Source organism: Pelobates fuscus, chromosome 2 (assembly GCF_036172605.1).
Source record: "Pelobates fuscus isolate aPelFus1 chromosome 2, aPelFus1.pri, whole genome shotgun sequence".
NCBI lineage: Eukaryota > Metazoa > Chordata > Amphibia > Anura > Pelobatidae > Pelobates > Pelobates fuscus.
In genome coordinates this window covers 331,363,082-331,385,891 of record NC_086318.1, presented here as the reverse complement: position 1 = coordinate 331,385,891, position 22,810 = coordinate 331,363,082, and the positions used below count along the sequence as shown (strand labels likewise).

General features: G+C 43.6%; 1 protein-coding gene across 1 annotated transcript in view; it reads left to right on the top strand.

The window, feature by feature from the left end:
* Positions 1-4,316: 4,316 nt before the first annotated feature.
* The window catches only part of LOC134587293 (gamma-aminobutyric acid receptor subunit rho-2-like), an 85,857-nt gene continuing 67,363 nt past the window's right edge, over positions 4,317-22,810 (top strand). Inside the window, exons 1-2 of the mRNA XM_063443569.1 lie at positions 4,317-4,654; positions 18,282-18,388. Of these exons, the coding sequence (XP_063299639.1) occupies positions 4,464-4,654; positions 18,282-18,388 (298 nt within the window). The 5' untranslated portion in view covers positions 4,317-4,463. The remainder of the gene's footprint in view (positions 4,655-18,281; positions 18,389-22,810) is intronic.

Below are 22,810 nucleotides of genomic sequence, written 5' to 3'. Positions count from 1 at the left end.
CTGTGTGTCAAACTGTGTGCATCTGTGTTTGTATGTGTCTGTGTATCAAGGTGTGTGTACCTGTGTTTGTATGTGTCTGTGTATCAAGGTGTAATGGTAAATTAAGTAATTTCTTTATATTTATGAAGTTCTGAATTTCATAAATATGAAAGGTGTGTGTGTATCTGTGTTTGTATGTGCCAGTGTGTATGAATGTGACACACAGATACACACACACTGACACATAGTGGCACACATATACACACACTGACACAGGTACACATACCTTGACACACAGTGTGTATATGTGTGTATGTATGTATCTGTTTGTCAAGGTGTGTGTATCTATGTGTTAAAGTGTGTGTATCTGTGTTTTTATGTGCCGAGGTGTGTATCTGTGTTTGTATGTGCCAGTGTGTGTATGTCTGTGTCAGTGTGTATCTGTGTGTGTGTATGTATCTAACACACAGATACACACACACTGGCACATAGTGGCACACAGACATGAGCAGTAACTCTTTTCTTTGGTGAAACTACGAATGGCAAATTACGCTGCAATCAACTCCAGATACCCCCTGTCTCCATGCCATCGCAAGTAGTGGCCCAGCCTAGGTGTGGTGACATGTTGTCATCAAACTAATATGGTGACCAGGGGTCATGTGACCAAGCTCATGTATGCCTTTCTTACAGGGGGATAAGCTTTACCCTATGATATTTTAATTGGGTAATTCAATACCTTTACAAGTCAGGAGAGAGATAACCACTTGACCCTATCTCCATTCCTTCTTGGCTGTGATAGATAGATATAGATAGATAGATAGATTAAAAGGGTTGTTGCTCCGTGGGTCTGGGCTGTGTGTTTATGATAAATTTATGGCACCTTTTAATGTAGACAAACCTTGTGTAATATATATTAATTTGGTAATACACCACACTAGGCAGCTGGCGACCAATTCCAGGACGAAGTCTGGCCTGGATCCAAATTGCCTTGCCGTTCCAGACCTCCATGTGTTGAAGCCACCATTGGAGTTCCAGATGGCTTTGTCCGAGAGCAACAAAATTCAGTCGTAGGAGGCTGAGGAACGGAGGTAGCAAGCCTTTACGTGTTGGAGAGCTTGGTAGTGCAGGGGTCCTGGGAAGATGACTTAAAGGGAGGAAGATAGCAGACATTTTGTACGAGCCAGACCTTTTGTACGTGGCCCGCAGATTGTGGAGTAGGCATCTGATGTAATTCCTGATTGCGGCCACTTTGGATATTGGAAGGTGGAGCACCGCCTGAACCGAATCCACCACAAACCCAAGAAACTGAACCAACCGGGAGGAGGTCGGTTCTGACTTCTCTGGAGCAGACAGATTGTGAACGCCATCTGCCGGTGCCATCAGCAGAATATTGTCCTGATAGACAATTGACCTGATCCCCCTGGCTCTCAGTGTCACCATGACCAACTTCAACAGTTTGGTGAAGCACCACAGGGCCAAACTAAGGCCGAACAGAAGGCATGTGAACTGCCAGACGTCTTCCTGCCAGAAGAACTGGAGGAAACACCTGTCCTCGTGATGGATTGGGACCATGAGGTAAGCGTCCTTCAAATCTAGACGAAAGAACCAGTCGCCGTCACGGAGCAGATCCCTGAGGAGATGGATGCTTTCCATCTTGAAATGTTGGTAGACGACATATGCGTTGAGGGCACGGAGGTTGATTACAGAAATCCCCTGACTTCTTCCTCGCCAGGAAGATATTGCTCAAGAAGTGAGGGGGCCTGTCGCTCTCTCCACCGCTCCCTTGTCCAGTATGGAGAGAATTTCTGAATGGTCCAGGTCGGACGATTCCTTATTAATGCGCATAGGCCTTGGAGTGGAGACCTGCATTGGAGGTTCCACAAAATCGATCTGGAATCCGGACGCGGTCTGCAGAACCCACAGATCTCCTGTGATGGCCTCCCACTGAGGAAAAAAATGAGACAGTCTGCCCGCAATGGGTAAGTTTGGTAAATAAGGCAGGACTCTTACCTGAGGCATATCTTGCCTGTGTGGATGAAGCACCTCGGCCTCTGGAAGATCCTTGGGAAAACAGTGGTTGGTACTGGTACCGGGATGAGGTGGAGGAGAAGGACTCTGAGAGACGGGGCCTGTTGCCCATGAAGGCAGCTCTGCTGGTGGCATGGCCCCTGTGCCGAAAAGCCCTGGAGACAAAAACGGTCCCCGGAACGGAAGACCCTTCGGAGGGACAGTTGTGCCTTGTTGAGGGACGTGTAGATGGAGACGTGATGATTCAACTCATTCATAAAGGTGTCCTTGAATAGCAGGCCTTTGGCATCCGGATCTAACTCCTTAGCGGCCAAATCAGCAAATTTGCCATCAAACATGTAAAGAGTCACCTTGTGGTGTTGTTGGCATTGCCCAGTAGACAAACAGCTCTTTGGGCCCACTCCCGGAGGAGATAAGCTGAAATCGGAGGTCCCCCTTGCAGAGCGTCATCCACCAGAAGGAAGATCTGAGTCAGCGGGTCGCTGATATCGAGGAGTTTATCTTAGGTGGAGCGCAGACCGTGTTCCAGCACTTGCATGGGTCCTTCCCAGATTTCGTCATAAAGCTGGTGAACACCAGGTCAAAATCAAGGGTAAGGGCCAGCTTGAGGTGGCGCGGGTCCAAGAGCGGAAGACCCGAGGGGTCTAAGATCTCACCGGGGTCATCAGCATTGGCAGCGGGGGCTCTTTGCGATTTGGCCACAGGGGAATCCAACACCGTCTCCTTCACATACCATGAACGATGGTCAGGAACACCTTCGCCAGGTGACGCGGCACCCAAGCTGCCAGCCCGGTATTAGTCTAGAATGTGTTAGCCTGGTGCTCCAAAGAATGCATCCTCATCCGGGCGACCACCTGATCCGGGGCCCAGTCTGGCCTATTTGGCAGGCATCTTTCCTTTATCTGAGGATGGCCCTTCCAAGGCATTTTGCGCGCTGAGCCCATGTCCGCAGAGCGTATGAAGCCACCAGAGTCCTGTGTGCCAGAGAGCCCCGGCATAAGCCCTGGCGGGGCGGGTTAAGAGGGGAGAGCAGCGAGGGCCTTAGATAAGGAATCCACCCTCAGCGTAAGAGTCACAGGACCCAGGAGGCCCACCAGGCAAGTCAGAGGGAGGGGGTCACCCAACCCACTGAAGTGCCACTTGCACAGCATTATGGCTGAGTAAAGGGCAGTATAAGTAGGGTCAGTGCCCCAGTAATGCAGAGAGGGGGGTCACCCCATGTATCAATAGGCCAGAGGCTTTCCCTTTGTGGGGTGCCAGTTAGCCCACCTAAAGGAGTAGAATTGTATTACAACATGTGCAATTATCATATATATAGAGTGTTATCTGTAAAAACAGTTAGAATAAACAATATAGGGGTGACAGGAGCAGACGGAAGGGTGGCCAGACAGCCAGCAGACAGTAGAGCAGTGGGGTGAGTGAAACCGGGCTGCCCAGGATGCACAGAGCCTATGCAACTTCCAAACAATATCTGCCGCGGCCGCAAAAGTCGAGCACAGCCTACCGTGTGGAGCCATGGAGGTTCGCAACAGTTCTGTGAGCGAGACCGTTCGCATACTGCGGTTGAGCGGCCAAGGGCCGAGGGGAGCAGCTGGGGAGAGAGGGAGAATTGATGGGGCCGCAGAGCCTGGGAGGGAACCGTAGGAGCTCACAGTGTGAGGGACGGCCGGGAGAGAGACCCAGGAGGGGAGGGATAGAGCCAGGGAAACCCAAACCCCAGACAGGGAGCAGAGCGGCACACACCCCAGTCAGTCCAAAACCCACACACACAGAGGTATCAAGAAAAAAACATGTAAATACAATGAATCAAACAACAACCCAGAGCAGACACACTCTGAGTTGGACAGTGCTCACCTGGAGGCAGCTGCAAAGAAAGTGGGAGGATCTGCCTGAGGGTTCTTCTACTACTGTTATTTTGTTTTTCTTGAATGTTTTAAAAGTTATGTTAACTATTTCTTTGCTGCTATAGGTTTTCAGTAAAGAAGGTAAAGCAAATATAAAGCCTCCTGTCTTGCCATAAATTTGCAATATATTATAATAGAAATCTATATGAATTTATTTCATTTTCTGGCTATTCACGTCTGCGTTTTCTTAACAAGAGTTATTAAATAATGGTAATAATTACCTGCATCCTCATACCCCAAATTTGTAGATGTCATATGAAAGCTCTCTAAAAAGGAGAATCTAACCCAGATTAGTTCTCTGATGAATCATGCAGAGTGTAATTACATTGTGAACCACATGCCTATTATATAAGGGGTTTAGTGAAATCTCTCTCCTAGGACCCCGGGGGACATGTTGTGAAGCACAGCCAACTTCTCTCGAACCTTGGAAATGGCCAATGACTCTGTGTGTGAAGCCAGTGATCTAAAATCACATTATTAGAATCAGCAGCTCAGCCTGCACTCAGAACTGTGTGGCCAGTATGCGTGCTGCTGGGACGGACAGCTGATTCAATGTGTGCACCAGTAGATATTGCCACTGCTGGGATATACTGCAGAGCAGATCATTTGCTAGCCACTACGCAGACAATGCCTTATTCGTTAAAACTCGCCGTGTTAATCTTCTGCCTCATTCTTCTAACAGCTAGCAAGAAGCACAGGAGGAGGCGTTGGGCAGGTCAGATGGAAATGCAGAAGCAGTCCAGGTAAGCATCTTCAGACCCAGGTATCTGTGTGTGCTTTGATTCCAATGATAACCGACTGCTTTCATTTCTTCAAATACAAAGGAGCATACTACTTGTTTTGCCTTTTAATTAAATAAAAATTGCCATAGTATAAAGTTAATCGTTTTATTTTTGTTTTGTTTTTAAAGATGCATTTATTATGTCATATCATAATAAATAACAAATATTCAATAAGTTAGTTTTAGCGAGCAATGGTTTATTCATCTTTATCACTTCTTATAGTGCAGACTCCACTTCTCATGATGCTCAGCCTGCATGTTCCAAAACAGCTGGAGTGCAAAAGCTCAGCCATCGGTGACATGTTAGAGATATGATCATCCCTACACAAGGTTAATTCCTTAAACACAAAATGTTACACTTGGACAATATCACAATACTGTCCTCACAAAAGCTTAGACCTGCATGAATTGTCCTGCTTATTTCACACCATCTGCTCTATACAGCCCAGTTGTTAACGGAGGTAGGCATTCAATTTTTGGAATGGGATCCTTGGAAAATATAGATTGTTATGATCGCAGAAACGGGCACAGGTCATTAAAGGGTTAATAAAGATCATATTTGAATCTTCTTCACATCCAGTATATTTCTACATTACATGTGTAGTGACATGCGGAAGGGGATAGTATAGTTTATCTGAATAGAAAAATATGTTTCCATAGCTCCTAACACTGGTAGATAAGCTATTGTTTGAACAAGTCTAGTGTCAGATTGTGTTCCTCTCTCTAAATCTTTAAATCTGTTATATCACCAAATGTATGCCATGTTTGCCTGCTGTGCAGTTCCATGTGGTCGAATTTAATGAATTAAACTAGAGTTATAGTAATATATGTTCCTTTACTGAGTTTTACACACAACATGTATGAGAACATATTTAACTTTTGTACTGTCTTAAGCTATTTCTCAGCCTTTTTCTTACCCTTTTGAGTAGAGGTTTAGTGTTTGATGTCTTCTTTTTTTACTAACGATCAATGCCGTGCAAAGAATAGTTACCTCAATGTTTTCGTCCATAGTAATTCATTAACCTCTTAAGGATGGAGGGAACTGTCCAAGTTCTGAACCAAAACAAAACCTAGAATTTGAGCTATATCTCTGTTCAACCATAACTAACCTCTTTATTATTAAGTGCATCCACACTTAACACATATCATTTTGTTCGGGAGAAATTGGGCTTTCTTTTAACATCAACGCTTTATCTATGAAGCACAATTTGATATGTATAAAATCTAAAATGTGAGGAGTTTAGACATTTTGTTATTTTAAAAGTTATGCATGGCATTTTAACTGTGGCTGTCATAATACTGTTACCTTTTAGTGCAATAATTAGTACATGGATCCGGCGAAGAAGGCCAAGTATACTGACTGCAGGGAGGACCCAATCGTTGATAGGGGCTATGCCTCCTTTTGTAGGACAGCATAGCAATGTTGGGGATGGGTTAAATGCATACTGTAATGTTCTAAAACTTAAATTTAGGCAAGTATTGATTTGGAAACATTCTCTATTTCAAAACTGTCACAGCTTTTTGCAATTTTGTTTTCTTCTCACTATTATTTGGTGTTTAATTAATAATATCTTATATAAAAACATTAATTCATAATACATGTATGTTTTGCAATATATTAGGCACCCTTCCAGATAGGGGTGGAAATAGAAACCGATGGACCTCGGTGCAAGAATTAAAGAAAGACCCCAGTTCCCCCCACACATACCTCAGAACATTTTAAATGGACAAAGACGGAAACTTTCATTTTAGGGTGTGACTTGGGGTGTGGTCAGGGGCGGTGCTGTTTGTAACTTACTAATAACAATTTGTGGAACTAAAATGTAATTTAGACCACAAACAATGTATTTATACAGATGTATTTTAAACACTTTTTTTGTAGTTTACAGACACATTATTGTGGGTATAATATGGAGCCCCTAGAAAAGATGGAATTAGTTGCTGAAGTCACCTCCCTGAAATTACTTGTTGCATGTTGGGATGCCTGACATATTGGCAAACGCAGACACAAGCATAAATTAGCAGCGATTCAGAGGCGACACACATGCACACACACAGCGACACACATGCATGCACACCCAGACACAGGCTACAGAGACATAGGCACATGCTTGCAGACATACATAGATACACACACACACACACACACACACACACACACACACACGAATGCATATAGTTACAGAGGCTTAAAAGAGACTTGTGTCCATCAAGTTCAGCTTTCCTCACATCTGTTTTTTGCTGTTGATCCAAAAGAAGGCAAAAAAAAAATAAAACAGTTTGAAGTTCTTCTCGGAAAATAGTTCCTTCTTTTTCTGTTGAAGCTATTACTCTACAATTGAAAAGTTAAATCCATGAATTTTATGTTTCAAGTATGCATCTAGTTGCTGTTTAAACATCTGTACTTACTCTGATAAAACTAGTTCTTCAGTCAGAAAATTCCACATCCTTATTGTTCTTACTGTAGAAAAACCTTTCCTTTGCCTCAGACTAAATTTCCTTTCTTCCAGTCTAAACATGTGACCCGGTGTCCTATGTAGTCCTAGGCATATGCAGTTATACACATACAGGTACACACACGCACACGCACATACACTATAAAAAATAGTTATTTCCCTATCTGTGCTGGATATAGAGGGTAGAAAGTAAAGGCTGGTAGTGGATGATTATTTCAGGACCAGTGCTTCAAGAATCTCCCTCTGTTTACATGCAGGATAAAGGAGAGCAGCTAGAAAGCTACTGTCCCTGTGCTCCTTGCCTCTATTGCTGCCAGGGCAGGTTTACCATTGGGCAAAATAGGGAGGGGCTTTTTACAGCACTTGAGATGTGCCTTTTTGGAGCTTAGGTGGGCTGGTGAAGGGAACCTTGACTGTGGTCCTGTGTTGTCCAGCCAGCGTCCTATGCTTGATAGCAGGCCTGCCGGAACAATTACAGTGTGTAAAACCAGTGTCTGTTTGTGAGGCTGGACAGGAAGTGGTAGGCACTGTTTCCCATCGGCCCACTTAAAGCCTCTCACACAGGTAATGCTTTGAAGGAAAAGGATTGACCAAACTGACTGGTTCAAACTGTATTAAAGTTCTGCATTTCTCCTATCAAGCATAGGAGGGAGAATAATTTGCAAATATCCCTTCAAACACACTAACCTTAATTTAACCCCTCCTAAAAAGACTCAAAGCCTAAACCTAAGACAAAACTCTTTACCGTAATCCTAAGTAAACTCCTCTTAAAAAATTAAGCACAGCATATATCCCAATACTAAATTTAACCCCACTCTAACGCTGAACCCAGTATTTCTGAAATGCCACAACTATAACCCCATCTCAAACTTTTAATCGTCTTAAAGGAAAACAAAAGTCAATCAGGCCATTTCATATAAATGAAATAGTCAGGGTGCAGTGGTCCTGCCATTTTAATCCTGCAATGGCAAATAAAGCAGTTTTGTAGAAACTGCAATGTTTACATTACAGGGTTAAACACACCTCTAGTGACTGTCTGCTAGACAGACACAGGGGTTCCTGAGCAACAATCAAGTAATTCAAAGCTTTCCAATGAGAAACATTTGGATTTGCATGCGCAATAATCCCAATGCTCCTGTATGAGAAGACCATCTGCAATATAGCCAGATGACATTGCTGGAGGCAGAGGAAGTCGTGGCACTGGAGAAAAGTTAAGTAAAAACCTTTTACTATCAGGTTTGTACTGAAAACAGGTTGAAGGAGACCTAACTCTAATCCACAACTAGGGCCCTATAGCACCAGGAGAACAGGTTTATATCCCTAATGCTATAGTTTTCCTTAAAACCCTATTTAATCAAACTCAGATATTGACCCCTCTCTAACTTTAAGTCCTCTCTAGCTTTACCCTAAACGCTTTATAACAATTTTTTTAACCCTGTAGGCATTTACACACATATGCAGTTGTACACACATAGATAGGCAATTGTCAAATCTGAATGTATGATTTTCAGATTTTTTTTTTATGCCTCTATGTCCAGGTTAATACATTCATTAACTTATCCCCAAACGATCCCCAAGTCATGTTGAGAAAGCACCAAGCCAGGCATGAAACGCGTTCTGGGCATTTCGGTCCTTTCTTGGGTCACTTCTATGTGGTTCTTCCCCTCACAGGTGCCATTCTTTTATATTTTTTTTCTACATATATGTTTTCCCAGTGGGATTTACTGCATATTATGACAGTCTAGGATCACAGAGCACGTTGTTATCAACCTTTACATACTATATGATATTGGACTGGCATATATATCAGGACAGTTTTAGGCAAGTTTTTGCTTGTATCTCCATGTTTAATATTTTTTGCAAATTAATGTACCTTTTTTTAAGCAGATTGGTGTCCAGTGGAATGTACTACTAAGGTCTAAGTGTGTGGACATTAGGGATCTTTCGGGAATTCGTTTTTCTATTGAAATCCAGCACCAAGGATATGTATGTTAAATGTTATCCACATGATATGCATCTAAAAACTGGAATAGATATTCCGGGATATCGTAGCTGCTGCAATCTGTACGTTTAATTGTTTAGTTGGTAATAAATTCATTAAACTCACTTTATCTGCCTTATGTTTGGGGGGAGCATGATTCCTGCCCAGCCTCCAAAGCGATTCTCAGCCAGGAACAGAAACAGCTACGTAAACTGTGCCAGTGGGCTACTTCTATTCCAGGGCCAAGACTTCACTAGGAAGCTGGTAAGGGTAATAGCACAATCTGGGCTCCACATCACTTAACCCCTCCCCCCCCCCCCCTGTAGTGCCTATCAGAAATTTAATTGGCAATATACAAATTAACTGTTTTGGAATGGGGGTCCCCAGTAGCGACCGAGCGACCGTTGCAACTCTGGTAGTTCCACCATTTTTTGCAGTGTTAAATGGATTAAATAATTACACTTTTTTAAAAAAAATAAATCAAACATATTAATGTATGCATTCAATAATGGATAGTTAGACAATTATGTGAGGATGACATCTATAGAACTGACGTCAAAGAAAAAAAAACTATTTGAAGCCAAAACTTTCCAACTGGTCTTTAGATGGTCGTTTTAATTCCTTACATAGTTCTAACATTTAATTATTTAAAATCCTTTCTGCAAAGTAAAAAGGTAATGGCAAGTCATTCACTGTAGGAAAAGTGTGTTCTTTAGTGCTTCAACCAACACAGCCATACATTCCCACAAAGTCGGGATTATAGCTGGATATGTGCATAGACTGAGCACCATGTGCAATATATATTATTATATATATATATATATATATATATATATATATATATATATGTACACACACAAAGGTAACCTTTGTGATCCTACTTTTTTGTGATTATATTTCCCAGAACCAATAGCTGCAGTGCTAGTACTATATGCTAAGGAGATCTGTAGAGAGCTATATGTGCTAAAACATCTGGTGCTCCAAAAGCAAATGCTTGGATCGTGTGTTTCTTCTCTTTTTTGTCTTGTAATTTCTTCAGAAACAATGACATGTGAGTTGATAACGAGATTCCGGTATTTGCCTAAGCCTGATTCAGCAGGGCTAAATCATTGTTGCCCATGCAAATTCATTTTCCTATAAGCTTCTCTAGTTAAGACGAGGTCTGGCCACCCTAAATTTGTTAGTTGCACCCCCAGCACACGTGACATTGGCAGCCCAAGGCTTGATTTACATGTCAGGTGCAAAATGCACAACCCCCCTCCCCCTAAGAGAAATAAAGACAGATACATTATGTTTAATACATGTATTAACTGGACTTTGCAGGTATAAAATTGTCTAAAAATATATTTATATTTTAACTCCTTAGAGACCAGACCGTTTTTTCAATTTTCTTACCGTTAAGGACAAGGGCTGTTCTTACATTTCTGCTATGTTTGTGTTTAGCTGTAATTTTCCTATTACTCATTGACTGTACCCACACATATTATATACTGTTTTTCTCGCCATCAAATGGTCTTTCTAAAAATATCATTATTTTCATCATATCATATAATTTACTGTAGACATTTTTTTTTAAATAAACAACACATCTTTTCTAACTTTGAAAATCTGTTACGGAGAGGGGAGATGTGCGACAAACTCTCCTTTTAAAGGGAGTTTGCCATGAGTTTTTGGAGGGGCCTGCTTGCCAGCCTCCTGCCCTGCGACTATGGCCCCTGGGGTGTATAGCCATTCAAAAAGTCTATTTGGGCTTATTGGATTTTAAAACACTTTTTACTGCCCCTTTAAATCCATGAGAAAATGTGCCTCTACCTCTCCCCCTTTTTCCTGTCCTATTGTTTCTCCAGCAGGGCGTTGTCCCAGGGACACTGCCAGACCAGTTTAAACTGTCTGCTTTGCCCCTCCTCAATCTCCCATCAGCCCTTGCTATTTTCTGACCTCACCCTACTATAGTGGACTTTTAACATTGAAAATAGACCGGCTGCACAGCCAAAATCTGTGGAACTATTTTGGGCTTGAAAACCATGCTTGCGGTCGGTCAAATGAGACTTCCACAAACCTTTTGAACCCCTGCTCTGATCTGAGTGATTTTTGGATATGTTGTTCACCCAGATCAGGGCTTTCCAGGGATGTATAGGGGACCTATTGTCCTCCCCCCCCGAGCTCCCACCCATGAGCGGTGAGTGGGGGTCCTAAATTAGAATAAGGGGGGGGACCTATTGTCCTCCCCCCGGTACCCACCCCTGAGCAGCGGGTGGGAGCCCTAAATTAGAATAAGGGGGTGACCTATTGTCCTCCTCCCCGGTCCCCACCTCTGAGCGGCGAGTGGGGGCCCTAAATACCAATAAGGGGGGGGGACCTATTGTCCTCCCCTTGGCCCCCACCCCTAAGTGGTGGGTGGGGGCACTTAGTTAGAATAAGGGGGGACCTATTGTCCTCCTCCCCCCGGTCCCCACCTCTGAGCAGCGAGTGGGGGCCCTAAATACCAATAAGGGGGAGGACCTATTGTCCTCCCCTTGGCCCCCACCCCTGCGGTGGGTGGGGGCACTTAATTAGAATAAGGGGGGACCCATTGTCCTCCCCCCTCGCGAACGATGAGGGCCCTAAATACCAATAAGGGGGGGACCTATTGTCCTCCCCCTGGAATTTTCCCACGCTGTGTAATTTGACTCATAACAACACTCTGATTGGTGGATTGAAAGTAACCAATCAGAGAGTTATGAGTCAAATTACACAGCGTGGGAAAATTCCAAAGAACTTTCCCACGCTGTGTAAAATGACACAGAGCACTCTGATTGGCTGGATTTCAAGCTAACCAATTAGAGTGCTGTGACAGGTAAATGTAGAGACTTACCTGTCAGTCTCTTCAGTTACCTGTCAGAGTACTCTGATTGGATTGCTTAAACCAACCAACCAGAGTGCTCTGAGCTTAATTGCAGGGCGGAGCAAGGCTTTATATGCCTTTCCCCGCCCTGTAGAGTTCAGTTTGCGCAAAGCCCTCGCCGAGTGAAGATACATTATTATTTTTTGCGCTCTGTTTTTTTTGTTTTTTGTTTTTTATTGCGTCGGTAATTATGGATTTTTTATTTGCCCTTTTTTGAGGCTGAAAAAATAAGATTTTAGAAGAAAGAAAGCATCGAATGGTAAGTTTATTTTTACAGGTACTTAGTTAAAGGTCCCCCCTCACTATTTTTAGGGTAAGGGGGGTAGGTAGGGGTTAATTTTGTTGGGAGTGGGTGCTAGGGGTTTGGGGACCCCTGGTCACCCTGCGGTTACATTTTTATTTAGGGCCCCCAACCCCCGCTCAGGGGTGGGGGCCAGGGAGGGGAGGACAATAGGTTCCCCCCCTTATTCTAGTTTAGGGCCCCCACCCGCCGCTCAGGGGTGGGGACCGGGGGGAGGACAATAGTTCACCCCCTTATTCTAATTTAGGGCCCCTGCCCACCGCTCAGGGGTGGGGGTCGGGGGGGCAATAGGTCCTCCCATAAGTTTAAAGGCCAAACTCACGCGGCACGGGTGGGGGATCGGGAGTTTTTTTTTTTTACAGTGAGCAGCCACAGGCCTTCGTTCTGGTGAAGTGCACGGCACGGGACAAAGAGGTGCCTGAAGCTCGTCTACCAAACTGTCTGAAACATGCGGCCTGGTGCACCCCGAACGGGAGAGGCGGCTGATCTCCCAGGATGGAGTTGCACAACAGTAGCATTAAGCAAGAGCCCCGCTGCCCCCCTCTCTGGACCGGTGGGGGTAATCTCAGTCCACACCTGGGAGACTACACTGACCTTAAGACACCCTGTGGTGAAGCCACAGGGGTTGACAACAACTCTAATGGCAAATCCAACATGGCAGATACCTTATGGCTCCCCGGTGGTGCGGAAGAACCTCATCATGCTTTGTCCAAGCTTGACAAGATTTTCGAGACCTTCTGGTGGAGGCTGGAGAGCAGGATGAGTCGGGCTGACTTACAAAAGCCATGTGGTTACTCACCAGACAAGCCGGCGCACATCCCACAGCAGAAACCCACGGCCTTGGCAGTAATTTAGGCCCCAAAATGGTGCCGAAAAAAGCACCCATCACTACAACATAAGGCAGTTGAACAGTGACAACAGCTGGTTTCCTTACCTTATCGGAGAAGCAAAGAGGAACCCTGACCATGATATGTGGCCTGATCTGCCAGCACACATTGGGACATAAGAGCTCACGGTACTCACCTCGACAGAAAGACTATGTCATACCCTTGGTTGGCATAAGTTGAACATAGCCAGAAGGGACTTATCCTCCCAATACTGTTTAGGGGCCTCCTAGGGGACTTCTCCTGTTATACAAAGCTAGCATGATACCATCACTTTGTCTTTAAAAAATGAAAAAACGCTTAGTTTAGGTTGCTTACCCTTAATATAAAATGTGGAGTTTTTCTTATGTGCCATGACAATGTAACCATGTGTATCTACATAAAATGCTTGTCTGTGCTGTTGTGGCATATCAAGCCTATTTGTATTATCTTGCATGCTATAAATAAAAAATATAGAAAAAAATAAATAAAAAAAAAATAATTTAAAAGTATGGTTCTAGTTTAGTCTATTATTGTTTATTTTTGGGCACTATGCACATTTAACTATACGTTGTAGGCAGACAACAATACAGAGTAAAATAAAATGGATGCAGATGCAGGTTAAATTCAGAGATGTTACAAGCAGAGAAAAGATACATGTTTACTTTGGGTAATTAAAATTAAAAGAACCTGCCACTCAGTTTTTCATAGATTCTAATAAAAAAAAAAAAAAAAAACTGCCTATATGATGTATTGCAATTTTGATAAAATTATATACATTATATAAAATATACATTTTAGAAAAAGAAGAGATAATTTTGACAGTATGTCTATGAAAATTTGAAAACACAGCAAATCTGCCATGTATCCCCAGTTCCTTTTAGCTATCACTCGTGAAAGCTGAAATTAAATTGAATCTACTGGCCTACTTCCCATGAAAAAGGCCAACATTTTTTTTTTAATTCTTTATTTTGGGTGTGCACAGATTAAACAGGTAGCCGGTATGTGCCACAACAGCGACATCCAGTAAAATCGGTAAACATAGGTAGTACAAGTCATGGCATACGTTATGCAGGCACATTTTTATAGTTATTGTAAAACATCATACGATTAGACATCGTGTTTGTAATATAACTTGCTAGGCTAAACATGTATAGAACAGAACTAGTTGCTCTTCAGGTGATGCGTGTGTATCTTGGTTGTAGCGTGATATATAGGCCTTAGGAGCCCAGTGATTGATATAACTAGATATGTAGTTAGCAGAGGTAACAGTGGGTAACAGTGGGTGTATGCGTACCTAGCGCTTTAAAAAATAAATAAATAAAAAAATAAAAAAAAAAGATAACTAAGTCATTAACAGTTGCGTTAACAGGTGAGAGTCAACGAGTTAAGTAGTCAGGGAGGACGGAGACAAGTGCTCAGTAGTGATAAGCGGCTTTGGTCCGCAGTGGGCAGACAGGTATAAGTAGGGGATACAGCCTAATTATATGTGATATATATATGTGGTGTCCTATCTCTCAGTGCGAGTATGTATAGGCTGGGTAACGTTAGGTGAGGGGCGTTGAGTACACGCTAGCACCCCTTTTGGTAGCATGAATAAAATTAAACACAAATCTGCTTCCTTAAAAAAAAAAACAGAAACATAACAAAAGAAAAAGCGATATACATCGGAATATAAGAGGCAGGATAGCGTCTCTTGTGTGTAGCTGGTATGCCGTTCCCCAAATCTCCCGAACAGGTTAGGGTATGGCCGTTAAGTTCCTCTGGCCCCGCTTAACCTATGCCGTCCCGGATGTAAGAAGCATAGTCCCGTGCCCCAGGGGGGTGCTGCTGACTTTCCCAGCTTGTAAGGGCTTGGCAGGGTGGGCCACTCTGTTCCCACGTGTTTCCCCCTGATACCTTAATGAGGGTTTGAGACCCAGAGTGGTCCCGCCGTGGCTGTTGCTGTCTGGTAGGCACGGGCTGGATCAGAGCGGTGCTTGGTGCATGGCGCGTCGGGCGCCCCCTCAGTTGCCGTCTGCTCGGTCGCAGTATCGCTTTCCCTTGTGGTCGGTTATGGGGGTATCTCGCTGCAGCCACTCGTACCTTCAGCCGGCGCCTGGGAGTTCCAGGGTGATGGGTGAGTGGGCTAGTGCGCCTCGGCATTGGTGCTTTCGGGTTCCAGGGGTCTGCCTGCTTGCTCCTTTTGCCGCCAGACGTATCTTTAGTCCCCTGCCTCTTGGTGAGTTCCCGCCATTTTTCAGTGCAGCCCAATGGTAAAGTTTTCTGCGTAGTCTTCTGTTTGGGTAAGCTTGTGGGAGTGCGTAGCCAGGTGTCAAGCCCTTTCTCTGGGGTTGTTGGGAACTGAAGAGCTTCCAGCTTGTCCCAGAAGGTTTGAAAGGCTTTGTTCAGCCGGTCCTCTGCCTCTATCTGCTCTCTTCGAGTGCTGGTTAAGCACACTGTCGCCGCCATTTTGTGTGCGGTACTACTGCTTGGTTCAGGTCCCGCGATTGCCAAAGCGATTTCGCCAGGTTGCGCCCGGGTCTCCCGAGGCCGGACCGGGATGACCCCCACCGGTCCAAAGGGGGGGGAACGTGGGCCTTGTTTCAGTCTGTCCGCCTTGGATGTCAGCGGGGGAGCGGCCGCCTCACTCGCGCCGATCATGCGAGTAGGCCGCGCAGGAGGAGCAGGTAAGTTGCCCTGTAAAGGTTGCTTGTGTGGCACCATCCTGTGCCTCTCCATGTCACCTGTTGCCTGGTGGCCTATTTGAGCCGATTGGGTCGCTTTTTAATGGGTGAAAACCGATTAAATCTCGGTGTGAAGCAGGAGCTGCACAGGTCAGCGTCTTCTCGCTTCAGCGGTTAGGCCCCGCCCCCCCCACATTTTATTTTTTTACTACTCTTTAGATGCTGTTGCTTAACTATTTGAAACTTAAGAGGGTTGTAGGAGAACAAAACTTGTGTGATCTGGCTGACAATGTTATCCCCTGGCACATGCACGAGTAGACCTGTTATGGAGACGTACATGCTCTTGAGTGATCTTCCATAGATCCCAATGCTTTACTATTATGCAACTCTTGGCAGTCTCGTCTGGGAAGATGACTGCTCTAAGGAAGTAAAACTTGAAATGATCACATATCACTTACTTTTCTATCTCTAGAGACCACCATTTGTTGGGGTCTCATTATAGGTTTAAGGGGTGTTGGGGTAGTATTAGTGTGACTTAAGAATAGAGGGTTTTAGCAATTTCTTTGTCTATGTAAGGAGTCATCAACTTTCCTTCAGCTGCTGTAAAAATTCGGATCAGCATTTAGTGAATAGACCTCATCAGTGTTTTGTTAGCAACAACACAAGCTGCGTTTTTATTAAGATCTGCCTATATAACACAGCTTCCTTGTTAGATCTGATAGACTGATCTCTTTTTCCAACTTCTTAAACTCCACTGAACGTGATTATGCCTTATTGACTTGGTGTACTTAGCAGCATTGCGTAAGAAAATAAATCTTTTAAACCATTGACACAATCTGTTGGAGGTTTCCATGTTTCTATCATTTTACAAAGATGTGCATACACAAAAATAGATTGTCATATCTTATCTCCTGAAACCATATGCAATTTCATTCGTTTTCTATTTTTTTTTTTTTATTATATGTATTTTATAACCTAAGGACTCTCTTTGTAATCATCATGCTGTTTACTGATCACAATTTAGGGGTTGCTATTTTAAAGTTGATTAAAGTCAAATTAATCAAACACAACATCGATGAGGTCTATTCAATAAGCACCAAAGAAGTTAAATTGAAAGTATTACCTATGATTAAGTTTGGCTTTCAAACATTTTAGAGTCATTATTCTAAAAGAATACTATTATGCCAGACAAATGATTACAATGGAACACTATGGGCACCATCACAGTTTCACCGGAATAAAGTTGCTATGGTGCAAGGAGGTTGCAGGCGGCAGCTTACCTTCAGCAGTTAAACCATTAATGAACAGTTTAACCCTAAAGTCTTTATTTCAGTGGCCATCAGCACTACATTTATATTTCTGTTTGAGTCCTAGGCTTCGATCCGGAAGCCTCGAACTGGGTGCTGTTGACACCTGATACTAGCTCCCTGTTCACAAAATGGAGGGAAAAGGGTACGCACTCATTGAAAAAACTCTGATTTTAAGCTCCAGTATTGCAAGTGCATACACGGCTTTCCAATTGAAAAGTTTCTCTTAGAGGCAATCAGGCAAGCCAAAGATTGGGCAATGAGATGTCAATCAATTATTTAGAAAAGTACATATTTCAAATAGAAATCAGCACTTTTATAAACTGCAATTAAAATGAGCATATCCTGGCACACAAAGCATGCTTTGTGTATATGGAATGTTCATTTAGTTTTAGGTCCAGGTAATCTGTATATGTAACACATCCTTAAAGGTACACTCCAGGCACCCAGACCACTTCTGCTCATTGGAGTGGTCTGGGTGCCAACTCCCACTACCCTTAACCCTGCAAGTGTAATTATTGCAGTTTTTTTTAAACTGCAATAATTACCTTGCAGGGTTAAGTCCTCCCCTAGTGGCTGTCTATTAGACAGCCACTAGAGGGAACTTCCTGGTTTCTAGCACTGTGCTAGAGCGTCGCTGGACGTCCTCACGCTGTGTGAGGACCTCCAGCGTCGCTCTATTCCCCATAGGGAAGCATTGAAATTAATTTTCAATGCTTTCCTATGGGGTGCGCTAATGCGCATGCGCGGCATTGCCGCTAATGCGCATGCGCGGCATTGCCGCGCATGCGCATTAGGTCTCCTTGGCCGGTGGGCGGGATCAGTCTCGCTCACCGGCCGACGTAAGCAGAAGGAGGAGCGGCAGGGGAGGAGGAAGCAGCGACGTGGGACATGTCGCTGCCTCTGGTAAGTCACTGAAGGGGTTTTCACCCCTTCAGCAACTGGGGGTTGGGGGGTGGGAGGGAGAGGGACCCTCCAGTGCCAGGAAAACGGATCGTTTTCCTGGCACTGGAGTTTCCCTTTAATTATAATGCCAAGGTGGGCCAGAACTCCCACGATAGCTAAACTTACAAAGATGTTTACAAAGATGTTAATCCCCATGTTGACCCAAAAATGTTTTTATATTTTCAGCCACATGTACAAAAAAAATCATGACATTACCAAAGTTCGGAGAAGCAAAAACAACCAGCTCCTTCGCGTTGATGAACATGACTTTACTATGAGGCCTGCATTTGGAGGTAAGACTAAAGCAAGTGTTGTATAGTGATCCATCAGTGCATGGCTTTTGGTCATTCTTGTAGGCATTCCGGTTTTGTGTCTCGAGAGTTACTTAAATTTGAAACAAGCAAATTCAACTTTTTAAAAAAAAAAAATTTGTGGTGTAGTGAAAAATACACAGTATGACAGTGACATATGTTGCATTGCAAAACGATTAAATATAGGCTTAGGGATAGAGCACAAAGTGTCAAGATGAACTGCACATTTTTTATAGAAGGTATGCATGTTAGTGTACAGAGAAGCAAGCACGTTTTATATTAAGGTGAAAGACTAAAGGAACAGTGCAGGGGATGTATTAAAACAGCTAGACATATGTACTGAAAGTAGGCTGGAAAGTGGAGACAGTAAATAACAGTAGAGGATTGCAGGTAGCTTAAACTCCCAGGAGGCCCTCCAAACAGGTTGCACATGAATGGATGCTCTACATGTGGATGTAGGCACAAGTGACTTCTGGATTAGTGTGAACTACAGAAGTACCATCGAGATACCATGCTAGGTTTAGGTAGGTATTCCCGGGACCAGCTCTGATATCAGCTGACTTCCTCTAGGGGTTGAACACAGTCCCACCACGGGTGCACCGGTAGTAGGCCCACAAGCCTGCTCGAGTAGTTGTGTGTGAAAGAAGTGTGGCAGTCGGGCAAGCCCCTCATGGTCAGCAGCGGTCCCAAGTCCTGTCTTGTTTGGTGCAATCTCACTCCATGTACCTTGGGACTCTGTTGACTTCACTTGGGCCCATGCTTAAAAGGGGTCACTCTCCGTCTGCGCTGCGTCCCTCTCTGGGCTCTCAACGCCAGTCAGATCATTAGGCACCTCGGGTTCCATACACTCCCTCAGCTGTGCCCAGAAGGACTCGAAAAGCCCGTTGAGGAGTTGTAGAATATTGTGATAGACTCCTCCGGAATTGGGGTCCATGCAACGTCCGCCATTTTGTGTGTGCTTGGATGCCTGTCACTTGTTCAGCGGTTGCGCCGCACGCCCTCAGCTGAGGAAAGGAGCCTCTAGGGCACGGGTAGGCAACCTTTTAGCAGCACTGTGCCGATATAAGATTGTGATGTCCCATACCATGTCGGTCCTATTTTTGTAAATTGAGGTGTGTATGTTGCCGTCTTCTGCTTGTGTTATTTATACTGTAATTGCTTTTGTATTGTTGTATTTGTGCGTATATGAGCTATTATATTGTATATGTTCATTAGTAGTTTATGGTATCGTGTATGATACCTATGAATGTGGGCTGTGTATGAGGGCTGCTTGTGGAATTGTGTGTGTGAATGGAAATGTCACATTGTGTGTTTGGTAGTGTGCGTATGTGAGGGGCTGTTTGGGGTATTGCATGTGAGAGGCTGCATGTGGGGTTGTGTGTATGTATGTGGATTGTTAGCTGGTTACGTTTGTGCGGATTGTGTGTATGTTAGTTTGTGGGCTGTTCGTATTATTTGTATGAGGGGAGGGTTATTCTGTGTATATCTAGCAGTGTGGGTGGCTTCCCTGGGTTCCAGTGGGACCAAGCTGGCCAGGTACAGGTCAAGGATACTACAATGTGGATTCCCATTCACAAGTGCTGGGAGGAAGAGATCTGAGATAACTTCCTCTATGTACTGCAATGCATAAATTGAGGATTGTCCTTCACCACCTCTTCGTATTAGCAGATATCTGAAGTTTTACTGGGACTCCTGATAGGCCAGAGCCTGTTTGGCTCTAGCAGCCTTGAGTGCCGTGCAAAGACACCTTGAGTGCCGTGCATGGCACTAGTGCCGTAGGTTGCCTACCCCTGCTCTAGGGAGTAGACAGGGATCACCCCCGCCAGTCCAGATCGGGGGGGGGGGGGGGGAACCCACCTGCAGCTCAGGTCTAGGGCAGAGATTGTCCACTTCTCCACTCACCCAGATTCACTGGGCCACCAGGTCAGCTCACAGCACTTTAGCAGCGTGGACACCTAGAGACATCAGAACATGCATAGGTATCGCCACAGTTAGTGCAGGAGCCCCTTATTGACAGCTAGGGTCTCGATTGATTTGTAATCAGCGGTGATTTTAATTAATAAAGGCTTAAGTGCCGGAGCCCACATGGGATGCGACTGTCTGGCTTGAAAGTCAGGCCCTGCCCCCCAGCAAATTTAACTTTTTGATATTTGTTTAATCAGTGATAATTTATTTCTGGGCATTGTACTCATTTACTTTCCCAGATGCACCAACAATTCAGGATATTTAGAAAGGAGCCATCAGGTTAGAATGGATACATTACAGATAAATGTAACATGCTATGTGATTGTTGCTTTAAAAAGCTGAGCTTGTGCAGATCGGTCCAGGGCTCAGAAGATCATGTGACTTAATAAGTGCAAAGTGGTTGTTATGCAATGTGATGATGTTACTCAGCATGCGAATAGGGTTATTCAGTAAAGTGAGAATTCAAAGTGAATTTCAAATTTAAGGTCAAATTTGCCAAACTGGAAAACTTCTCTAAATCACCAATGCTCCCAATTAGGATACTTTGGCCTTAAATTTGAATTTTACTTTAGATTCACTTTTAATTTTCACTTTGGTGAATAGCCCTATATGTGACGATATGTAACGCCATTCCTTTAAAGACTTGGTGTCAGCATTGTTATTGAAGAACACAAAAATCACAAACTGTCTGTTGGGTGCTAATTAAAAATATGAATCTTTACAGCGTGTGGTTCAAAATAAAGAGAAAATGATTAGGATTTCATAAACATAATATAAATTGGATTAAAATTTCACTGCAGTTCCAGTGCAACAAAACGCTATACATTAGACACAAGGGAGGATCCCACAGTTTTGATGGTTCTTCTCTAATGGGCTGTTTTGTACTTTTGGACATTAAACTCCTGGCCAGAGGTGTACCTCTGAAATCATTTTTTTTCTCCCTCTACAATGTCCCCTTTTTTTTTTCTACTACTCTTTAGATGCTCTTGCTTAACTATTGGAACTTAAGAGGGATGTAGGAGAACAAAACTTGTGTGGACTGGCTGACAATGAAATTAGTTAATATAAAGCTGACTTTGTGCACTATGCAAATGCTCTTGCTGCTTTGGTCTCTGTAACACTGTGGCATGTTCCCTTTCTTCTACACTAACCACATACACCTTTTCATTGTCCCAGATTGTATAACAGGAGCTTCTGCTTGCTAGTAAGTAGGTAAGGAGAGGAGTGGACAAGTGATGCTAAGGGACAGTCTTTAGAAAGCATGGAGCGAGCGCATCATTGGAGGCATTTATGCGAATCTCAGGGTTCTGTCTGCGTAGTAAGCTCTTAGTTGGCCAATTCTCCAATTCTTCATGCAGACACGCCTTTTCACGCCTTTTTTTGGACATGTTCGCCCCTTTTGATGGTTCTGGTTACGTGATACTCATCAGTGGCCCACCCTTTTACACCACTCACTGACATCCTGCTTCAACGGACACTGCTGTTCGGGAGTATGGATTTACTTGATAGATGAAAATGAGAGATTAGCATAGGGTATGTGTTTTCTTATAGCTATATCCAGTGAGTTTCTCTCCAGCACCACCTCCGTCAGATACATTACGTTTGGGAGGTATGACTGGTTTAGTGTTTTCTGTTGATATGATTCTGTAATTAGGCCCATCAGAAATCTCAGCACCAGGTTCAATGGACTCTTAATCTGGCCCTGCCTAACACTTATTTGTTAAACAAATTACATACACTCACATTATACACGCAGAAATATTCATACACACACGCACTCACATTCTTATACACATGCTCAATTTCATATACATGCACATATTCAGACAGACACACATATACTCACATTCATACACTTCATACACATTTGATTTTTATTTAGACTTTTATCCCTGGTTTCTTGCTGGGATCATTCTATGCACTGACTGCACAGCTCCTTGCAGCTCTGTACTGATGACGGCGCAGGAGTGATGTTAAATCCTGACTCCTGGCATTAGTCCAATGCGGCCAGGGAACTGTACAGTCAGAGAACTGACTGATCTCAGCAGCTTCCCCACAGCCCGGGGTCCTGCTAAATGGGATCTGCAGTGCATGCACTTGCTGTGCAAGTATATGATAGAAATCCAAATTGGGAAAAAAAACTTTTCAAGGATTTTTTATTTATATTTTTTGGAAAAAAAAACAAGGAAACTATTGCTATGAACCATTGTCTGTGAAATATTCTTGCAGATGGCAAATACACTTCAACAACAACTAAAAAAACAACTAAATTGAAAGATACTATTTATTGGCATAATACAGGGGTGACTGGTCTACAAGTAATACTAGATACTTATCAGTAAAAAATAAAACTTTCTGTAAAACTGAATACAGCCAGCAATATTTTATATATAACTCAAATATTTTAACTCGGAGGACCATTTACTGATATCAGAACTA